The 19,372-nt window shown below is 41.4% G+C and overlaps 1 protein-coding gene and 2 non-coding genes across 3 annotated transcripts; 1 reads left to right on the plus strand and 2 right to left on the minus strand.

The window, feature by feature from the left end:
* The first annotated feature begins 2,984 nt into the window (after positions 1–2,984).
* LOC121569622 (ADP-ribosylation factor-like protein 5B) lies at positions 2,985–7,471 on the plus strand. The gene is made up of 7 exons (XM_041880731.2): positions 2,985–3,097; positions 3,301–3,373; positions 4,187–4,247; positions 4,345–4,492; positions 5,000–5,083; positions 6,288–6,439; positions 6,590–7,471. Exons 1-7 carry the CDS (start codon positions 3,068–3,070, stop codon positions 6,636–6,638), a joined length of 597 nt encoding a protein of 198 aa, XP_041736665.1. The 5' UTR covers positions 2,985–3,067; the 3' UTR covers positions 6,639–7,471.
* Positions 7,472–12,686: 5,215 nt separating this feature from the next.
* On the minus strand, positions 12,687–12,758 carry trnac-gca. The gene has a single exon. It is a non-coding gene; the product is annotated as a tRNA-Cys (tRNA).
* A 6,010-nt stretch (positions 12,759–18,768) lies between these two features.
* trnac-gca lies at positions 18,769–18,840 on the minus strand. Its single transcript has one exon. It is a non-coding gene; the product is annotated as a tRNA-Cys (tRNA).
* Between the last annotated feature and the right edge of the window lie 532 nt (positions 18,841–19,372).

Genomic DNA, 19,372 nt, shown 5'->3' on the forward strand with positions numbered 1-19,372 from the left:
AGGGAGGGGGGGAGGGAGGGAGGGGGTTCACGGTTCGGGCTTGGGGTTAATGGGGAGAGGAGGGGTTTGGGGGCCATGCCAATCAGAGGCTCATTAATTAATCTGTTTACAACCCTATTAAAGAGGTACTTTTCTCATCGTAGAGTACACCATAAAGAAAAAAACAACTTCCAGATGCCATCCACCTCATCCAGTTATTTTAGCTATATTCAATTTATTTATGTTTTGAGAAAAAAGCAGTTTGGTTGGCCTCTTTTTTTGTTTATTTTGTTAGTACTACTGCATGAATACCATGGAATCCTACTGAACTGACAGCACGAGGACAGTTATCATTATGATTGTGAATTTATGATTGTGTGATCTGTATGGCTCAATCTGATAGAGCTGTAGTCTGTCATGTCTGTCCTCTGCAGTCTTAAACAGGGTTGTATGTCCCATGTACAGTACAGAGCATCAGGGTCTCTATCCCCACAGCTTCAGGCTTAGCTTCAGGATTCATCCACTTTCAGGATGGATCCTAAGCTTTTTGAGTCCCTCTCCTCCGATTCCTCATCACCCAGACCTTAAAAGCTATCTGGTGGAAAAGTTGCCATCATTTCTTTAGAATTGTTTATTGAGATAATTGGTTTATTCCTTTGATGCGTACTTCAATGTTAAGAATAAAAGAAAACACCCCAAGGACACTACTTCTTCTTCACTTACTGGCTTCAGCCATAGCTTTTAAATAGAACTGTATTTGTCTGGTCTGGTTGTCCCATCTGTTTCCTGCTATTTTAGGGTTACTGTCTGTCTGTGGGTGATAGCTTTGCTCCTGTAGTATACACTATCTTTTCGAATGTGTTACAGTTCATAAGCAGCACTACAGTAGTAGTCTCTCACACCCTCAGACTTTCCTTCAAGAAATCACAAGTGCCGGAATGTTTCGCCAAGCCACGTCCACCATTGTCATGGTGGGATGTCTTAACTCTTGTCACACTCACTGTTTTCATATCTGTATGTCTCTACTGTATGTGTCTTCTTGGCTACTACCCTGCACTGTAGCCCACCCTGTCGCTCCAGCACGATGTCCACCGCCATCTTGTTTTCTCTGCACCAGCTTTGTGTAGTCTACATGTTACAGGGCACACTAACAGTTATATAAGAGTTGTTTTGCATGGTCAATCACCCCAAACGTTCACCCAAACAGCTAGCTTATCTGAATGTCAGATGCCATGCACTTCTCTTCTTGATTTCTGACTGACTTTAGTGTTGTTTTTCCTGTGGACAATTTCATTTAATAAAATCCTCAGTTCTTTAGCGCTAGTGAGAAGAATGTATAGGGGGTGGGGATAGGTACAAAACATGGTCTTTAACTCAGTTAACTAAATGGAGGACCCATGAATGTCTTTGGTGGGCTCCTTCTGCCCACTCATTTCATCAGTCAAATAAATAAATATTAAACAATGATTAGTAAATAATGTTTATTGTTGCGTTATCGCAATTGTTAAAAAGATGAAAGAACATGTATCATTGGTGCCTGATTGTAGCTACATCTTGCTTTTTCTGCCTTTCATTTTTAATCTGTGGATAAATTCATATTTTAATTAAAATTTTAATCAGAAAAAAAAGATGCTTGGGAATTTTATTGTGTCACTCCTTTCATTGTTGAAATGAGATCACTGATTATTATCAGGAAACGTTGTTTTTTTAAATACATTTTTAAAGGAAGTAAGAACCATATAATGTTCTATAGGAGGAAGTAGTTACGTGAATATCTTGAAGTTTGGGTGTGGTGGTCCCTCTTCCTGAATCTGCGATCATATGTTGCATAGTTTTCAGGCTTTCCTCAATGCCCACACCATGACCCAGAGAGTGATCCCTGAGTCCTACCATTACACTATTCTTGAGTGAATCCCATGTAAATAAATGGAGGCCTGATTAGTGTTCTGTTTAGGGTGGATGTCAGTGTTGGCAATATTCAGGTGGGATCCGGCTATGATATTCAGTAGGGGCAATGGGGCATACACTTCACGGGGCAACTAAGATATGAGTGTGATGGTACAGTTTTTAAAATATATGAATGTGAAGTGGAACAGCTAGATATCCTGAAGTTACATGGCAAACACATTACTCCCTGTAGTGCTATAAAGATCCAGACTTCTAAGCAGAGGCCTGACGTTGTGTGACTATCACTTCTATCACCAGTGTATAGAGGACATTTTAACTTGGGAAAGTCAATCCCTGAAGTTTATTCAAAAACGTTCTCATACACAGGAATGGAAATGGAATTCCAGGGGAATGTCACAGTCATTGTTTCACTTTTGGTTCCTATTAATAAACATCAGTGGTGGAAAAAGTACCCAATTGTCATACTTGAGTAAAAGTAAACATCCCTTAATAGAAAATGACTCAAGTAAAAGTGAGTCACCCAATAAAATACTACTTGAGTAAAAGTCTAAAAGTATTTGGTTTTAAATATACTTAAGTATCAAAAGTAAATGTAATTGCTCAAATATACTTAAGTATCAAAAGTAAAAGTACAAATCATTTCAAATTCCTTATATTAAGCAAACAGATGGCCCCATTTTCTTTTTTTTACGGAAGACCAGAGGGAACACTCCAGCACTCAGACATAATTTACAAACAAAGCATGTGTGTTTAGTGACTCCGCCAGATCAGAGGCAGTAGGGATTATTTTCTGTAGGAATGTAGTGAAGTAAAAGTAAAAGTAGTCAAAAATATAAATAGTAAAGTAAAGTACAGATACCCAATAAAACGACTTAAGTACTTTAAAGTATTTTTACTTAAGTACTTTACACCACTGATAAACATGTAGAATTCACCTGTTGAAATGAGGCTTGAGGAACTATTAAGTTCTTCCGCGTCCATATGTGGGTTGATGCGTTTTGCGTCCCCCATTTGTTTTTGCTACAGAAGCGTGGCCACGCCCGCTTTTAAACTGATGAATTCCTTTGCTCCACCTTTTTCCGTGACTCGCTCCAGTCATCCCCCAAAATCTAGCTAGCTAAGTAAACGAATGCATTGCCTATTTTGATCGCAGAATCAATTTGTTATCAATAGACAACGCATGGACACAGTTTTGTTTGTGTCGATGAACGTAAGAAAAATACCTTTCTAGGCTGATGTTTTCCAGGTAGCTGGCTTAATAGCCTCGAAGCACAGCACAGGGTTAGTTATCAGTACAGTAACTTAGCTAGCTATCTTTGCTCGAAGTGTGCGGTGCCTATTGTGTTAGCTAGCCAGCTAACGTTAACAGCTATCTGATTTGCTGTGTTTGAAATATTTTGATACTTCTTTTAGTTGTCTTCATTCTCATCACCGGTGGATATGGGACTACTTTTTACCAAGCTGATGACTGTCTTCGGAGACAGAGGTAATCATTTGTGTGCCTGGATACATATAGCTAATTTACTGGCATTATTGTTGCTCCTAAATAATCTCCACTCAGTGCCTGATCATTTCTGCTTGATTGGTTTGCTAACGTTAGCTGCTTTGTAGCACAGTGTTGTTATGGACTTAAATTCGGAGACAACGCAAGAAAAGCTGTTAGACGCAAGTTTTTTTGTTTCAACATTTGGTTGCATATTTTCAATAACGTTAGTGACAGTTTCAAAAATGGTCAATTTCGGCCAAGCCTAACTCGTTGTGCTTCAATTAGCCTAACTAGCTAAGTTTCTAACTACACCGGGCACCTTCCAATAACTGGTTAATTTCTGTCAGACACGAGCTAGTCCGTACTGGATGTTCTGTTCACTGTCTCAACGTTCTGCACACGTGTCCTGTGTAATTATCTGTTTTCTATGTAGCGGTAGAGGTAGTGAATTGCAGTAATATTATGCAACCAATAACATTTTGTCAAGCAGTACTGTTTACCTCGTTGATGAGATGATGGCAGGGTAGAGGTCGCTGGGTTTGACTATCAGGGTCAAATGGTCATTGTTTTACCTAATAGTAGCACTGCAAACAAACACAGAGAGGTTTTGTCCGTTTGGATATTAAAGAACATCTGCCCATGTTTTTCAGATCTGGTATTTTAATCCCTCACTAGAGTCTAAAGAGAGTCCATCAGTCAGATGTGTTATCATAGTGATGAGTAATTAGCTTTGGGGTCATATCTGTGAATGGCAATCCATGTGTTTGTTATGTAGAAGTGTGTAAACTACTTTTCTCTTTCCTTCTCTTATAGAACACAAAGTGATCATAGTGGGCCTGGACAATGCTGGGAAGACCACTATCCTCTACCAATTGTGAGTGATATCAAAATAGATTTGTATAATTCATGTTCAGATTTATGCAAATTAAATTTATAATCACTTAGTCATATCAATCACTCTGTCCCTTCAGCCTTACCAAAGAGGCGGTCCACACCTCCCCCACCATTGGCAGTAACGTAGAGGAGATCTCTGTACGCAAGACCCGCTTCCTGGTGTGGGACATCGGAGGCCAGGAAAGCCTGAGAGCCAGCTGGAACTCCTACTACTGCAACACAGAGGTACGGATCTGTTGGTGTGTGTTCAGTAGAACGTCTTTGTCGAGGTACAGCATGTGTGTTTTTGTTTATGTAACAAAGTGTGTGTTGGTTTCTGGCCAGTTACAGCTGGAGTAGAACTAGTACCCTGATGAAGGTGTTAATGCCTAAACACTTTTGGCTTGAACTTCTCTTTCCCTCCAAGACTCTCTGAATAGCTACAGCTGGAGACGAGATGTTTCAGCTTTCCAACGATCAGGCCAACACTGAGTTATTACACATTAACCAGCAGATGATTGTTGTTGTCATTGATAAAGCATGGGAACACTATTACATCATCTGTTACAGAACCAACCATATCAGTCTGCTGTCCTGAGTATCCCTCTTACACTCATGCTCTAGACTGTTACTGAAATCATATTCAACAGTTATGAGATGAGAGCACTCAGAGCCAGAGGTACAGTTAAGTGAGTAAGTTGGTCGCCTTTGGCCAGTGTATTCAGTTGGCTTGATTGTTTTGTCTCTCTTCAGATTGTGATTCTGGTTGTGGACAGCACAGACCGTGAGCGCCTAACTCTGAACAAAGATGAACTTCACCGCATGCTTGCACATGAGGTAACAACCACCTGTTTTTTTTGGGGGGGAGAGGGGGGTCAGTTCAACCTCACTGTTTAGATTTTTTTTCTGAATACCAGTTTCAAATACAAGAATGCACCATATTCATTCTTAACTTCCCTTTTCCTGTATATGATGCACCAGAAATATTAGCCGATTGGTATTTCCTTATTGTATCAACAGGTGAATGAGTGAGGATTATTTTTAAGAATAAGGGCACTTTGTTTTCTAGGTTGTTCACATGTTCCATTGTCACTCACCGTATGTAGCTTTTTAGATGTGCAATATGCAGAAATCGGTCCGCCATTTCCTGTTTGCAAAAATTCTTATAGTTCACCTAATTTCAGTTTATGTGACAAAACAAGCAATGTATAGTGTGTATGAAATATATTTTTAATAACCAAAAATATTAAATTTTCAGCTGTTTGAAGCTGGTGTATAAAACCGCGTCTTACATTTACATTTACATTTACATTATTTAGCAGACGCTCTTATCCAGAGCGACTTACAGGAGCAATTAGGGTTAAGTGCCTTGCTCAAGGGCACATCGACAGATTTTTCACCTAGTTGGCTCGGGGATTAGAACCAGCGACCTTTCGGTTACTGGCACAACGCTCTTAACCACTAAGCTACCAGCCGCCCCTTAGACTTGCTTTCAATGAGAATGACAGATCTATAACTCACATTTCTATGTGAATTTGGTCAGGTCGCCCAAAAAGTTACATATTGCAGCTTTAACATGTTGACACGTGAGCTCTGTTCATGCTCTCAAAATGACTCATATCACCACTACAGAGCAAACAAACTGATTGCAAACCATGATGGGTTGTTTCACCATTTTCCCTGTGTGAATCAGTGCATTGACAGCTGAGCTGTTCAGTTTCTGTTCCGCTGACACTGCTCTTTTCTATTATCTGAGACGTCACAGCGGTGAGATTCTGTAGATTTCCACAGGAAGCTCTCAGATGTGTAAATATGTTGAATTTAAAAATGAGAACCGTGGCTATCTCTCTCCTCTGTAGCTCAGTTGGTAGAGCATGGCGCTTGTAACGCCAGGGTAGTGGGTTCGATCCCCGGGACCACCCATACGTAAAAATTTATGCACACATGACTGTAAGTCGCTTTGGATAAAAGCGTCTGCTAAATGGCATATTATTATTATTATTATTATTATTCTCTCCTGCCCTGTCTGACTGGTGTGTAGGACCTAAAGAATGCTGCGATTCTAGTTCTGGCCAACAAGCAGGACATGAAGGACTCTATGACGGTTGCAGAGATCTCCCAGTGCCTCACCCTCAGCTCCATCACAGCCCACTCCTGGCACGTACAGGCCTGCTGCGCCCTCACAGGGGAGGGGTGAGTACACTGTGTAACTACAGACACACCTGGGCCTCCTCTCTCTGTGTGTGTCTGTCTGTTATAACATTCCCATCATAAATAACCTTAAATAACTCAAACACAATTTAATTTTAAAAACTATTTCCATCTCTTTCTCCTAACCTCCAGACTACCTGCCAGTCTGGACTGGATGAGGTCTCGTGTACTGGCCAGTTAGAACTCCTTCCGTGGGCTCATCCCAATTGGAACCAGGACAGCTATCCTTTGACCCAACAAACACAACCTCTCAGACGTCGCAGCCAAAGCCACAGTGCCCAGATTAGGACCTCCACTATCTGTAGTGACACTGCCCCTCTGAGCCCCAGGGCTGGCCCCAGACCTGCCCTGTCACCCTCATGCCTTACCCAGCCCTTAGTGTGTCTGCAAGGGCTGACCAGGGTCCAGGTCTGCCTCAGGATAGAGGAGGCCTGGAGGAACTTGGCAGAACCTCAACTAGGCATGCCAGGGTGTGCCAGTGTGCATTAGCATCTGTATGTGTTTTGTGTGTGTGAGACTCCGTTCTAGAGGTCCACCATGTTTACATAAGAATCCCTACCTGTCAGACCTGATTCCATGAGGGTGACACAGTATGTCCCACATAAGCTGAATAGTGACTTATCACAGTATTGAAGCTTCCTGGCCTCATGAACTCAACAGAGATGGAATGGGAGGTTGCATCTGATTTCTTTAACATACAGATTTGTACTTCTGACTTGAGGAAAACCACAGTACAACTGGTTAAAAGAGGCCAGACCTAATGCTGATCAGACTGGTGCTCAGCCTTCTAACCTATCAATGCACAAATTACTTGAAGTATTTATATCAAAGAAGAAAAAAGGGGGTTGCTTGACAGTGAAAAATAGTAGCATGCTTGCTGTTAAAAAAGTAAGATAACAAACAAGTATTGTCTGATTTAAAACAGGTTCATCATGTATTTTTTTATACATATACAGTCGCTATGTATTTTACAATGTACAAAATATTTTTTTTCAAATAAATGTTATTGATAAACTGGTGACTGGGCTGCCTTCTCTGCAGTAAGGGAATTACAGATGGAACAATTTTGGAATGTCTGACAATATTTTAATTTGGGAGAAATGTCAGTAGTTTATAGAATAAAACAAAACTGTTGTTTTTACCCAAACACATACTTATAAATAGTAAAACCAGAGAAACTGATCATTTTGCAGTGGTCTCTTACTTTTTTCCAGAGCTATATATATATATATATATATATATAGTACCAGTCAAAAGTTTGGACACACCTACTCATTCAAGGATTTTTCTTTATTTTTTACTATTTTCTACATTGTAGAATAATAGTGAAGACATCAAAACTATGAAATAACACATGGAATCATGTAGTAACCAAAAAAGTGTTCAAATCAAAATATATTTTATTTTTGAGATTCTTCAATTGGCCCCCTTTGCCTTGATGACAGCTTTGCACACTCTTGGCATTCTCTCAACCAGCTTCATGAGGTAAAAATATATATTTTTGTTTAACACTTTTTTGGTTACTACATTATTCCATATGTGTTATTTCATAGTTTTGATGTCTTCACTATTATTCTACATATACAATAAAGAAAAACCCTTGAATAAGTAGGTGTGTCCAAACCTTTGACTGGTACTGTATATACACTAGATCAGTGGTTCCCAACCTTTTTTTGGTTACTGTACCACCAACTGAATTTTGCTCTGCACAGAGTACCCCTGAATTTAATGGTTTAATGAGTCTTCTCAAGTACCCTCCATGGATAGGCCTAGTACCCCTGGTTGGGAACCACTGCACTAGATGACTGACAGGTGCGCTGTTTTGAAGCCACCTCGCCTCCATCTCCGCACTCCCCCACCATTGTAAAAAATCCACCTTGGCACTCCCCCACCATTGTAAAAAAATATTTTGGAAGGTATAGAAATGCATTTATTAATGTCTACATTTGTTTTTGCCAGGTTTATACTATTACATACACCTTAATGCATACTTTACTATTATTGAGCTAAACATAAAAATGAAAAAATATATTTAAACATTTTCCTTTAAGGTGCACTATGCTCTGCCATTTCCAGTTTGCTTAAACAAGCAATGTATAGTGTAGAGAATCACTGTACCATCCAAACCATTGTGAAATATATTTTTTATAACCAAATATATTGTATTTTCAGCTGTTTGAAGCTGGTGTACAAAACCGAACGTAAAAGACTCAAAAACGAAACTTAAGAACAGGAAGCATAGAAATAGTGCAGATCTACGGCTTTTTAAACTTGCTTTCAATGAGAATGACAGATCTATAACTCACATTTCAATGTGAATTTTGTGGGGTTGCCGAGGTGCCTTATTGTTACCAACATAATTAGAGCAGTAAAAATAAATGTTTTGTTATACCAGTGGTCTGTTATAAACTGGGTAGTTCGAGCCCTGAATGCTCATTGGCTGACAGCCCGTATACCACGGGTATGACAAAACATGTATTTTTACTGCTCTAATTACATTGGTAACCAGTTTATAATAGCAATAAGGCACCTCGGGGGTTTGTGGTATATGGCCAATATACCACGGCTAAGGGCTGTATCAGGCGTGCAAAAGAATAGCCCTTAGCCATGGTAGCAGTGCGGTCGTGTATTCTGTCCTCGTGTAAATAGCCTGTTTTTTTCGTATATATTTCTCTAACTCACTTTCCATCCTTTAACTAAATATACTTTCCTGCAATCCGCCTCACCCAATGTGGAACGGATTCTATTATTTCTTTATTTTTATCAAGAACCTACGGCTGAAACTAGCCAGCTAGCCAGCTAACTAGCTACTTGCTATTAGCCACCGTTAGCGCGGTCTTCACCACTGTCCGTGGCCTGCACTACCTACCAGCCAGCTCTAGCCTGGACAATTATCGGCCAGTCTGCACAGCATGCTATCGACCCAGATCATATCGGATTTTCTGTCGGAATCACTGAATCACTGGACCTTAACACCGGATCATCGCAACTAGCTAGCTGCAACCGAATGGCTGGTGTTGGCTAATCACCACTGTCCCGACGCACCAGTTAGCCTTGAGCTAGCCTCGAGCCAGGCCCATCTCCCGGCTATCTACCTCTCTGTCAACCGGACGGGACCTCCTAGTGTTGACACGCAGCCCCGCCGATCCATCACGACTGGTCTGCCGACGTAATCGTCTGATGTGGTTTCAACAGGCTTCCCATTGCGACGACCACAAAGATCCATCTGCTAGCCCCGGCCCGCTAGCACGCGCAATCAACAGCCGTGCCTCCAGCTCGCCTGTGCGGTAGGAGCCTACGAACTGCTCCCGGACTTACCTATTGCTGTTCACTGGACCTTATGATCACTCAGCTACACAGCTGATGCCTGCTGGACTGTTCCTTTACACGGTACCCTATCCTGTTTATCCGTTTAGCCTCAGCCCAAACTTTCGTCGCCATTACCAGTTGTTGTCTTAGCCCTCTCGAATAACACCTGTGATTGCGTTATGCCTCTCTCCAATGTCAATATGCCTAGCTTATTGCTGTTTGGGTTAGTTCTTATTGTATTATTTCACTGTAGAGCCGCTCAACCAGCCTCAGAGAGCTCTTTTGTCCCACCCCCATACACGCGGAGACCGGCTCAATCGGTACCTCCAGTGATGCTATCTCTTTCATCGTTACCCAATGCTTAGGTGTACCTCCACTGTACTCATATCCTTCTATATCCTTGTCTGTACATAATACCCTGAATCTATTCAACAACGCCCGGAAATATGCCCTTTTTATTCTCTGTACCCAACGCACTAGAAGACCAGTTCTTAAAGCCTTTAGCCATATCCTTATTCTATTCCTCCTCTGTTCCTCTGGTGATGTAGAGGTTAACCCAGGCCCTGTAGCCCCCAGTATCACTCCTACTCCCCAGGCGCTATCATTTGTTGACTTCTGTAACCGTAAAAGCCTTAGATTCTTGCATGTTAACATCAGAAGCCTCCTCCCTAAGTTTGAGTTATTCACTGCGTTAGCACACTCTGCCAACCCTGATGTTCTAGCAGTGTCTGAATCCTGGCTTAGGAAGGCCACCAAAAATTCAGAAATGTCTATCCCGAATTACAACATTTTCCGTCTAGATAGAACTGCGAAAGGGGGCGGAGTTGCAATCTACTGTAGAGATAGCCTGCAGAGCTATATCATACTATCCAGGTCTGTGCCCAAACAGTTTGAGCTTCTAATTCTATAAATCCACCTTTCCAGAAATAAGTATCTCACTGTTGCCGCTTGCTATAGACCCCCCTCAGCCCCCAGTTGTGCCCTGGACACCATATGTGAATTGCTTGCCCCCCATCTATCCTCAGAGTTCGTACTGCTTGGTGACTTAAACTGGGATATGCTTAACACCCCGGCCATCCTACAATCTAAACTAGATGCCCTCAATCTCACACAAATTATCAAGGAACCTACCAGGTACAACCCTAAATCCATAAACATGGGCACCCTCATAGATATCATCCTGACTAATTTACCCTCTAAATACACCTCCGCTATCTTCAACCAGGATCTCAGCGATCACTGCCTCATTGCCTGCGTCCGTAATGGGTCTGCGGTCAAACGACCACTCCTCATCACTGTCAAACGCTCCCTAAAACACTTCAGCGAGCAGGCCTTTCTAATTCACCTGGCCCGGGTATCCTGGATGGATATTGACCTCATTCCATCAGTAGAGGATGCCTGGATGTTCTTCAAAAGTGCTTTCTTCTCCATCTTAAATAAGCATGCCCCATTCAAAAAATTCTGAACTAAGAACAGATATAGCCCTGGTTCACCCCAGACTTGACTGCCCTTGACCAGCACAAAACATCCTGTGGCGTACTGCATTAACATCAAATAGCCCCCGCGATATGCAACTTTTCAGGGATGTCAGGAACCAATATACACAATCAGTTAGAAAAGCAAAGGCTAGCTTTTTCAAACAGAAATGTGCATCATGTAGCACTAACTCCAAAACGTTTTGGGACACTGTAAAGTCCATGGAGAATAAGAGCACCTCCTCCCAGCTACCCACTGCACTGAGGCTAGGAAACACTGTCACCAACGATAAATCTACGATAATCGAGAATTTCAATAAGCATTTCGCTACGGCTGGCCATGCTTTCCACCTGGCCACCAGCTCTGCACCCTCCGCTGCAACTTGCCCACGCCCCCCATGGCCTATTTATTGCCTTACCTCCATAACTTACTACATTTGCACACACTGTATATAGATTTTATATTGTGTTATTGACTGTACATTTTATTTATTCCATATGTAACTCTGTGTTGTTGTTGTTTTTATCGCACTGCTTTGCTTTATCTTGGCCAGGTCGCAGTTGTAAATGAGAACTTGTTCTCAACTGGTTTACCTGGTTAAATATAGGTGAAATAAAAAAACAAAATATACTGAGGTGCCTATATATATATATATATATATATAATATAATAAATATATTGGCCATATACCACAAACCCCTAAGGTGCCTTATTGCTATTATAAACTGGTTACCAACGTAATTAGATTAGTAATTACGTCTGTGTTGCATCATGGCTAAGAACAGCCCTTAGCCATGGTATATTGGCTATATACCTTATTGCTTAATTATAAACTGGGTGGTTCGAGCCCTGAATGCTGATTGGCTGACAAAACATGTATTTTTACTGCTCTAATTATGTTGGTAACCAGTTTATAATAGCAATAAGGCACCTTAGGGGTTTGTGGTATATGGCCAATATACCACGGCTAATGGCTGTGTCCAGGCACTCCGTGTTGCATAAGAACAGCCCTTAGCCGTGGTATATTGGCCACATACCACACTCCCTCATGCCTTATTGCTTAAATATACCACATCTGTCAGCCAATGAGCAATTATAAATTGGGTGGTTTGAGCCATGAATGCTCATTGGCTGACAGCCGTGGTATATCAGACAATATACCATGCGTATGACATAACATTTATTTTTAGTGCTCTAAGTAGTTGGTAACCAGTTTATAATAGCAATAAGTCACCTGGGGGGTTTGCATTACTGCGTGACTAAGAACAGCCCTTAGCCGTGGTATTTTGGCCATAGGCCACACCCTCTCATACCTTATTGCTTAAATACATTGCATCAGCAATCCAAGGTTTATATACCGAATTGTTTTTAACAGCTACACTACACCTTACTAGTCTTGCTAACAGCAGCCTCTCCACAGCTCGCGCGTTAGCGGGTTCAAAACAGGGGGCATCCGGATTTGAACCGGAGACCTCTTGATCTGCAGTCAAATGCTCTACCACTGAGCTATACCCCCGCTGTAGCATGATAGGAAAATAAAAGCTAATTATTCGAAGGATAACGTCAATTGTGTTCATAAATTTGGAGAACATTATTTTATGCCGTACAGTTTTTATTTTGGGTAAAAAATAATAATGTATTTCACGGTTTATCGACGTTTTTCAAGATGTGTTCGTCTGTTAGGAGAGCGCAAACCGTGCATTCGTTTCCTCCACTAGGAGGCGACAAATACATGTGTTTTCTTGGTGCTTTCAGTACAGTACCGTACACAATATTTTATATAGGCTATCAAGGAGGAAACGAATGTTAGTGTTTCTTTGTATCTTTTTGTCAGTAACAACATCAGTCGGTTCTCATGCATGCCCAGTTATATATATATATATATATATATATATATATATTATTTTTTATTTTTTATTTTTTTATTAACATGCGTGCACCCTAAACACATTAGATACAAATATTGGTTTGGTCACAGTGGTAAACCTCAGATAGTAAAACTCTGGTCCTGTCCTGCATTTCATTCGTGCATTTGCCATAAAACAACAACAATAACCACTCACATGACACATTTCGACCAGGTTAAGTTCATTTACGTGAGCAGTTTATTGTGTGGCCTTGATGATGACACAATTAAGGGTGGAGAATGTTGTTAAAACCGTGACCACGGGAAACCAAAAAACGTGCGAAAAGGCCTGTTGGGAAGACTGCAAAAAAACAGCTCTGCAGGCCTTATCACACCCCAGCCACTTGAAATGACATTGAGGTTTATTTGCATCACAACAAGGAGATTGCGTGCCTCAGAATTTCAAAAGTAAATCTGGTGGTGATAGAAACATGTGAATGACTAGAGAATGACTCTGACTGCAGGAATACAATAGGCCTGCAATACAATGAATGACCTTCCATCAGGCATGTCTCCTACACGTCCTACACAACGGATTTGAAGGAATGAGTACCATTTTAACAGCTAGTTTGTCATAAGTGAAAGATAATCCTATGGGTTAAACCATGTACAATAAATGTAGGCCTAATAGTATGACGGCAACAATGTCTGACAGTAATAAACCTAACCATTTTACTGTAACAGTTATGATCAGGTAACATGTTTTAGACTGCCAGCTGATATTATGAGCGCCCATTACTATTGTCTTTTAAATTGTGTCTTGTACATAAGATTGTCCACAAGTACCTACAGTTGAAGTCGGAAGTTTACATACACTTAGATTGGAGTCATTAAAACTTGTTTTTCAACCTCTCCACAAATTTCTTGTTAGTAAACTATAGTTTTGGCAAGTCGGTTAGGACATCTACTTTGTGCATGACACAAGTACATTTTCCAACAATTGTTTACAGACAGATTATTTCACTTATAATTCACTGTATCACAATTCAAGTGGGTCAGAAGTTTACATACACTAAGTTGACTGTGCCTTTCAACAGCTTGGAAAATTCCAGAAAATGATGTAATGGCTTTAGAAGCTTCTGATAGACTAATTGACATCATTTGAGTCAATTGGAGGTGTACCTGTGGATGTATTTCAAGGCCTTCCTTCAAACGCAATGCCTCTTTGCTTGACATCATGGGAAAATCAAAAGAAATCAGCCAAGACCTCAGAAAAACAATTGTAGACCTCCACAAGTCTGGTTCATCCTTGGGAGCAATTTCCAAATGCCTGAAGGTACCACGTTCATCTGTACAAACAATAGTATGCAAGTATAAACACCATGGGACCACGCAGCCGTCATACCGCTCAGGAAGGAGAAGCGTTCTGTCTCCTAGAGATGAACGTACTTTGGTGCGAAAAGTGCAAATCAATCCCAGAACAACAGCAAAGGACCTTGTGAAGATGCTGGAGGAAACAGGTACAAAAGTATCTATATCCACAGTAAAACAAGTCCTATATTGACATTACCTGAAAGGCCGCTCAGCAAGGAAGAAGCCAGACTACGGTTTGCAACTGCACATGGGGACAAAGATCGTACTTTTTGGAGAAATGTCCTCTGGTCTGATGAAACAAAAATAGAACTGTTTGGCCTTAATGACCATCGTTATGTTTAGAGGAAAAAGGGGGGTGGGGCTTGCAAGCCGAAGAACACCATCCCAACCGTGAAGCACGGGTGTGGCAGCATCATGCTGTGGGGGTGCTTTACTGCAGGAGGGACTGGTGCACTTCACAAAATAGATGGCATCATGAGGAAGGAAAATTATGTGGATATATTGAAGCAACATCTTAAGACATCAGTCAGGAAGTTAAAGCTTGGTCACAAATGGGTCTTCCAAATGGACAATGACCCCAAGCATACTTCCAAAGTTGTGGCAAAATGGCTTAAGGACAACAAAGTCAAGGTATTGGAGTGGCCATCACAAAGCCCTGACCTCAATCCTATAGAAAATCTGTGGGCAGAACTGAAAAAGTGTGTGCGAGCAAGGAGGCCTACGAACCTGACTCAGTTACACCAGCTTTGTATGGAGGAATCGGCCAAAATTCACCCAACTTATTGTGGGAAGCTTGTGGAAGGCTACCCGAAACGTTTGGCCCAAGTTAAACAATTTAAAGACAATGCTACCAAATACTAATTGAGTGTATGTAAACTTCTGACCCACTGGGAATGTGATGAAAGAAATAAATAAAAGCTGAAATAAATCACTCTCTACTATTATTCTGACATTTCACATTCTTAAAATAAAGTGGTGATCCTAACTGACCTAAGACAGGGAGTTTTTACTAGGATTAAATGTCAGGAATTGTGAAACTGAGTTTAAATGTATTTGGCTAAGGTGTATGTAAACTTCCGACTTCAACTGTATGTAACTACTTTAACTTGGTCAGGGATAACCATAACTATTCCACTAGAAGGAGTGAAACCAACATTGTTCCTTTCAGATTTAAGAGTGGTATGGGGAAAGAAACCTTTTTGGACTCATTTGTTTTCTGACATTCTTTGGACTAGTCTTCCAAAGAACTTGAAATTCATAACCTCCATGATCCGTTTCAAGTTCTCACTCAAAAAATTGATAAATAGTAGTATGTCTTGTAAATGTGGGTGAGAAGAAAATGCCCCGGGATAGTATATGGGCTGACTTTTGGTGCCTATTGTGTATCATATTGTGATTGTCTTGTATAGATTAGGGATTGATTGTTGTATATATTAGGAGTAAATGAGACAAGGGCGATGAACCTGTCCAGGGTTGTTTATTATGGAAATGGACCTGAACTGTAAAATGTGTCTGTCATTGTCTGTAGCTACTACCATTGCTGCCTAACCTTGCTGCAAGTTTGCTGCAATTCTACACATTTTGCCATGGAGCGGTGAGAAGATTGAGCAATTTTAGAGCTAATTTCATGCAATTCTTCTCATTTTGCCATGGGGCGTAGAGGAAAATGAGCTGTTTTAAAGCGTATTTCCTGCAATTCTACACGTTTTGCCATAGGGTGGAGAGAAATGTTTACAGTTTTTAATATGTATCTGAGTGATACTGAATAACAAAATCATTGGGGCCCCCCAGTCATTCAACCATGATAACAAGTTAAATAGCTGGCAGCTAAACTAACTTAACAATCTAAAATATGTTAGCTGACATGGGCTAACATAACAAGAGAAAAACTGCTGATGCACAACCAAATTTCAAAATAGCACCTTGTCTATTCCACTATTCTAACTCGCAACAGTAAATTGAGACCCCGACTGAGTTCCCCCCAAAAAATATATATATATTTCTATATTTTTGGGAGGGGGGATTGATCTGAGGACCTTCAAAAGGGAGGCAGAGGGCTGCATGCGGCCTGTGGGCCGCCAGTTGCCCATCCCTGCTTTATGGTAAGACGTGTTTCATTATGTGTTAGGCAGCTCTTACCTGCTATAATAACATACTAGACTTATTGTATGCAGAGAGAGCACATCTACATCAACAGGGCCACGTTGGAGAGGGTCAAAAGCTTTAAGTTCCTCGGTGTGCGCATCACATACTGACCTGAAATGGTCCCTTCACACTGACAGAGTGGTCAAGAAATGTGTCTTGGCCCCCAAGACCCTCACAAAACTTCTACATATGCACCATCAAGAGAGCATTCTGTCGGGCTGTATCACCGCCTGGTACAGAAACTGCCCCGCCCGCAACCGCAGGGCTCTCCAGATGGTAGTGCGGTCAGCCCAACGCATCATCGGGGGCACACTGCCTGCCCTCCAGGACATCTACAGCACCCAGTGTCACAGGAAGGGCAAGAAGTTCATCAAGGACCTCAGCCACACGAGCCACGGCCTGTTCACCCTGCTACCATCTAGAAGGCAGAGACAGTACAGTTGCATCAAAGCTGGGACCGAGAGACTGATAAACAGCTTCTATGTCCAGGCCATCAGACTGTTAAACAGTTATCACTAGCCGGCCTCCGCCCAGTACCCTTCCCTGAACCTTAGACACTGTCACTAGCCGGCTACCAACCGGTACTCTACCCTTCACCTTAGAGACTGCTGTCACTATGTACATAGAGTCATTGAACACTGGTCACTTTAATCATGTTTACATACTGTTTTACCCACTTTATGCAGTGCATTCGGAAAGTATTCAGACCCATTCAATTTTTCCACATTTTGTTACGTCACAGCCTTATTCTAAAATGGATGAAATTGTTTTTTTCCCCTCCTCAATCTACACACAATACCCCATAATGACAAAGCAAAAACAGGTTTTTAGAAATTGTTGCAAATGTATTAAAAATTAAAAACTAAAATATCACATTTACGTAAGTATTCAGACCCTTTACTCAGTACTTTGTTGAAGTGCCTTTGGCAGCGATTACAGCCTTGAGTCTTATTGGGTATGATGCTACAACCTTGGCACCCCTGTATTTGGGGAGTTTCTCCCATTCTTCTCTGCAGATCCTCTCAAGCTCTGTCAGGTTGGATGGGGAGCATTGCTACACAGCTATTTTCAGTTCTCTCCAGAGATGTTCGATCGGGTTCAAGTCGGTGCTCTGGCTGGGCCACTCAAGGACATTCAGAGACTTGTCCCAAGCCACTCCTGCGTTTTCTTGGCTGCGGCTTAGGGTCATTGTCCTGTTGGAAGGTGAACCTTCACCCCAGTCTGAGGTCCTGAGCGCTCTGGAGCAGGTTTTCATCAAGGATCTCTCTGTACTTTGCTCAGTTCATCTTTCCCTCGATCCTGACTAGTCTCCCATTCCCTGCCGCTGAACAACATCTCCACAGCATGATGCTGCAACCACCATGCTTCACCGTAAAGATGGTGCCAGGTTTCCTCCAGACGTGACGCTTAGCATTCAAGCCAAAGAGTTCAATCTTGGTTTCATCAGACCAGAGAATCTGCATAATGGCACAGCATTTCATAAACTTTACTGTGGGAAGTTGATATGTTGATATGCTTCAGTTTGCTGCCATATGACTGGTTCCACATTTGTCTCTAGTGATAATAAGGTAAAATATATCTAAAACAAGTGTCATTTATATTTACAATTCCCTTATCCAAACAGATTACTCATTTACCTAGCTCTTATCAATAGCTCTTATCAAGTTGTAAATTATAGTGCATGAAGAATGGTGTTACTGTATATCTATCAGATAAAGTAGATGCTTTTTCCACTTGGAATCGGTATGTTCTCTAGAGCTTATTCATGGTTTCCTCCCATTTAAAGGTGGTGGAATTATTAGGGAATGAAGTCAAGGTCAGAATCCGCGTATCTGTACACACACCTCTACCACACCTTAATTTATTCGATCTCCACCCAAAACTAATAGCAGGTGAATAGCACACTATTCTCGTGCTTAAGTTCAAGGTCAGAATACATGTAGAGAGAAAAGTGCAAAGAAAGGGAATTAAGCTTCATTTTTGTGTGCTTAACTCAGGTCGGAATCGTGCCCATGTTAAGTTTAACGTTGTGACATTGTCCACCTATGCTGGCTTCTTTGTATGTTGGCCCTACCAACCCAGTTAGCCACCGTTCACTGTTCACCAACCTACCATTGACAACAACTATCAGACCAGTGATCGATACATTTGAAAGAAAATGAGGGGGCACCCGGATTTGAACCAGGGACCTCTTGATCTGCAGTCAAATGCTCTACCACTGAGCTATACCCCCTGATAAGAAGAATTATCAACAGAAGTGTTCTACTCATTGTTCTGAGTAAGCGTTTCATAGGTCAGCGCCACGGGAACATTGCTCCACCTCCCTGGATCTGGAGTGCCATTTATCTTCTTTGTTTGTGTGTGTTTGTGTGTGTGTGTGTGTGAGTGTGTGTGTGTGTGTGTGTGTGTGTGTGTGTGTGTGTGTGTGTGTGTGTGTGTGTGTGTGTGTGTGTGTGTGTGCGTGCACGTGTGTGTGCAGGGTTGGGTAGGTTACTTTCTAAACGTAATCTGTTCCTTACTAGTTACCTCTCCAAAATTGTATGAATTTTTGTTTTAGTTTTTTTAAATAAAATGTTTTATGCACTCACTAACTGTAAGTCGCTCTGGATAAGAGCGTCTGCTAAATGACTAAAATGTAAATGTAATCAGTAACGTAACTTTTGGATTACCCAAATTATTTAATGTAATCTGATCACTTTCCCCTTAAGAGGTAATTAAAAGAAGAGAAAACTGATCCAACGCTACCTGGATAGCTAACTAAACAA

Source organism: Coregonus clupeaformis, chromosome 35, assembly GCF_020615455.1.
Source record: "Coregonus clupeaformis isolate EN_2021a chromosome 35, ASM2061545v1, whole genome shotgun sequence".
In the NCBI taxonomy this organism is placed as follows: Eukaryota; Metazoa; Chordata; class Actinopteri; order Salmoniformes; family Salmonidae; genus Coregonus; species Coregonus clupeaformis.

What these genes read in the sequence shown, in the direction of transcription:
- LOC121569622 (XM_041880731.2), top strand. Translation starts at nt 3,068, where the DNA reads ATGGACACAGTTTTGTTTGTGTCGATGAAC. An exon ending in TTTTGTTTGTGTCGATGAAC is followed by an intron (nt 3,098 to 3,300) that starts GTAAGAAAAATA and finishes TACTTCTTTTAG; the next exon opens with TTGTCTTCATTCTCATCACC. An exon ending in GACTGTCTTCGGAGACAGAG is followed by an intron (nt 3,374 to 4,186) that starts GTAATCATTTGT and finishes CTTCTCTTATAG; the next exon opens with AACACAAAGTGATCATAGTG.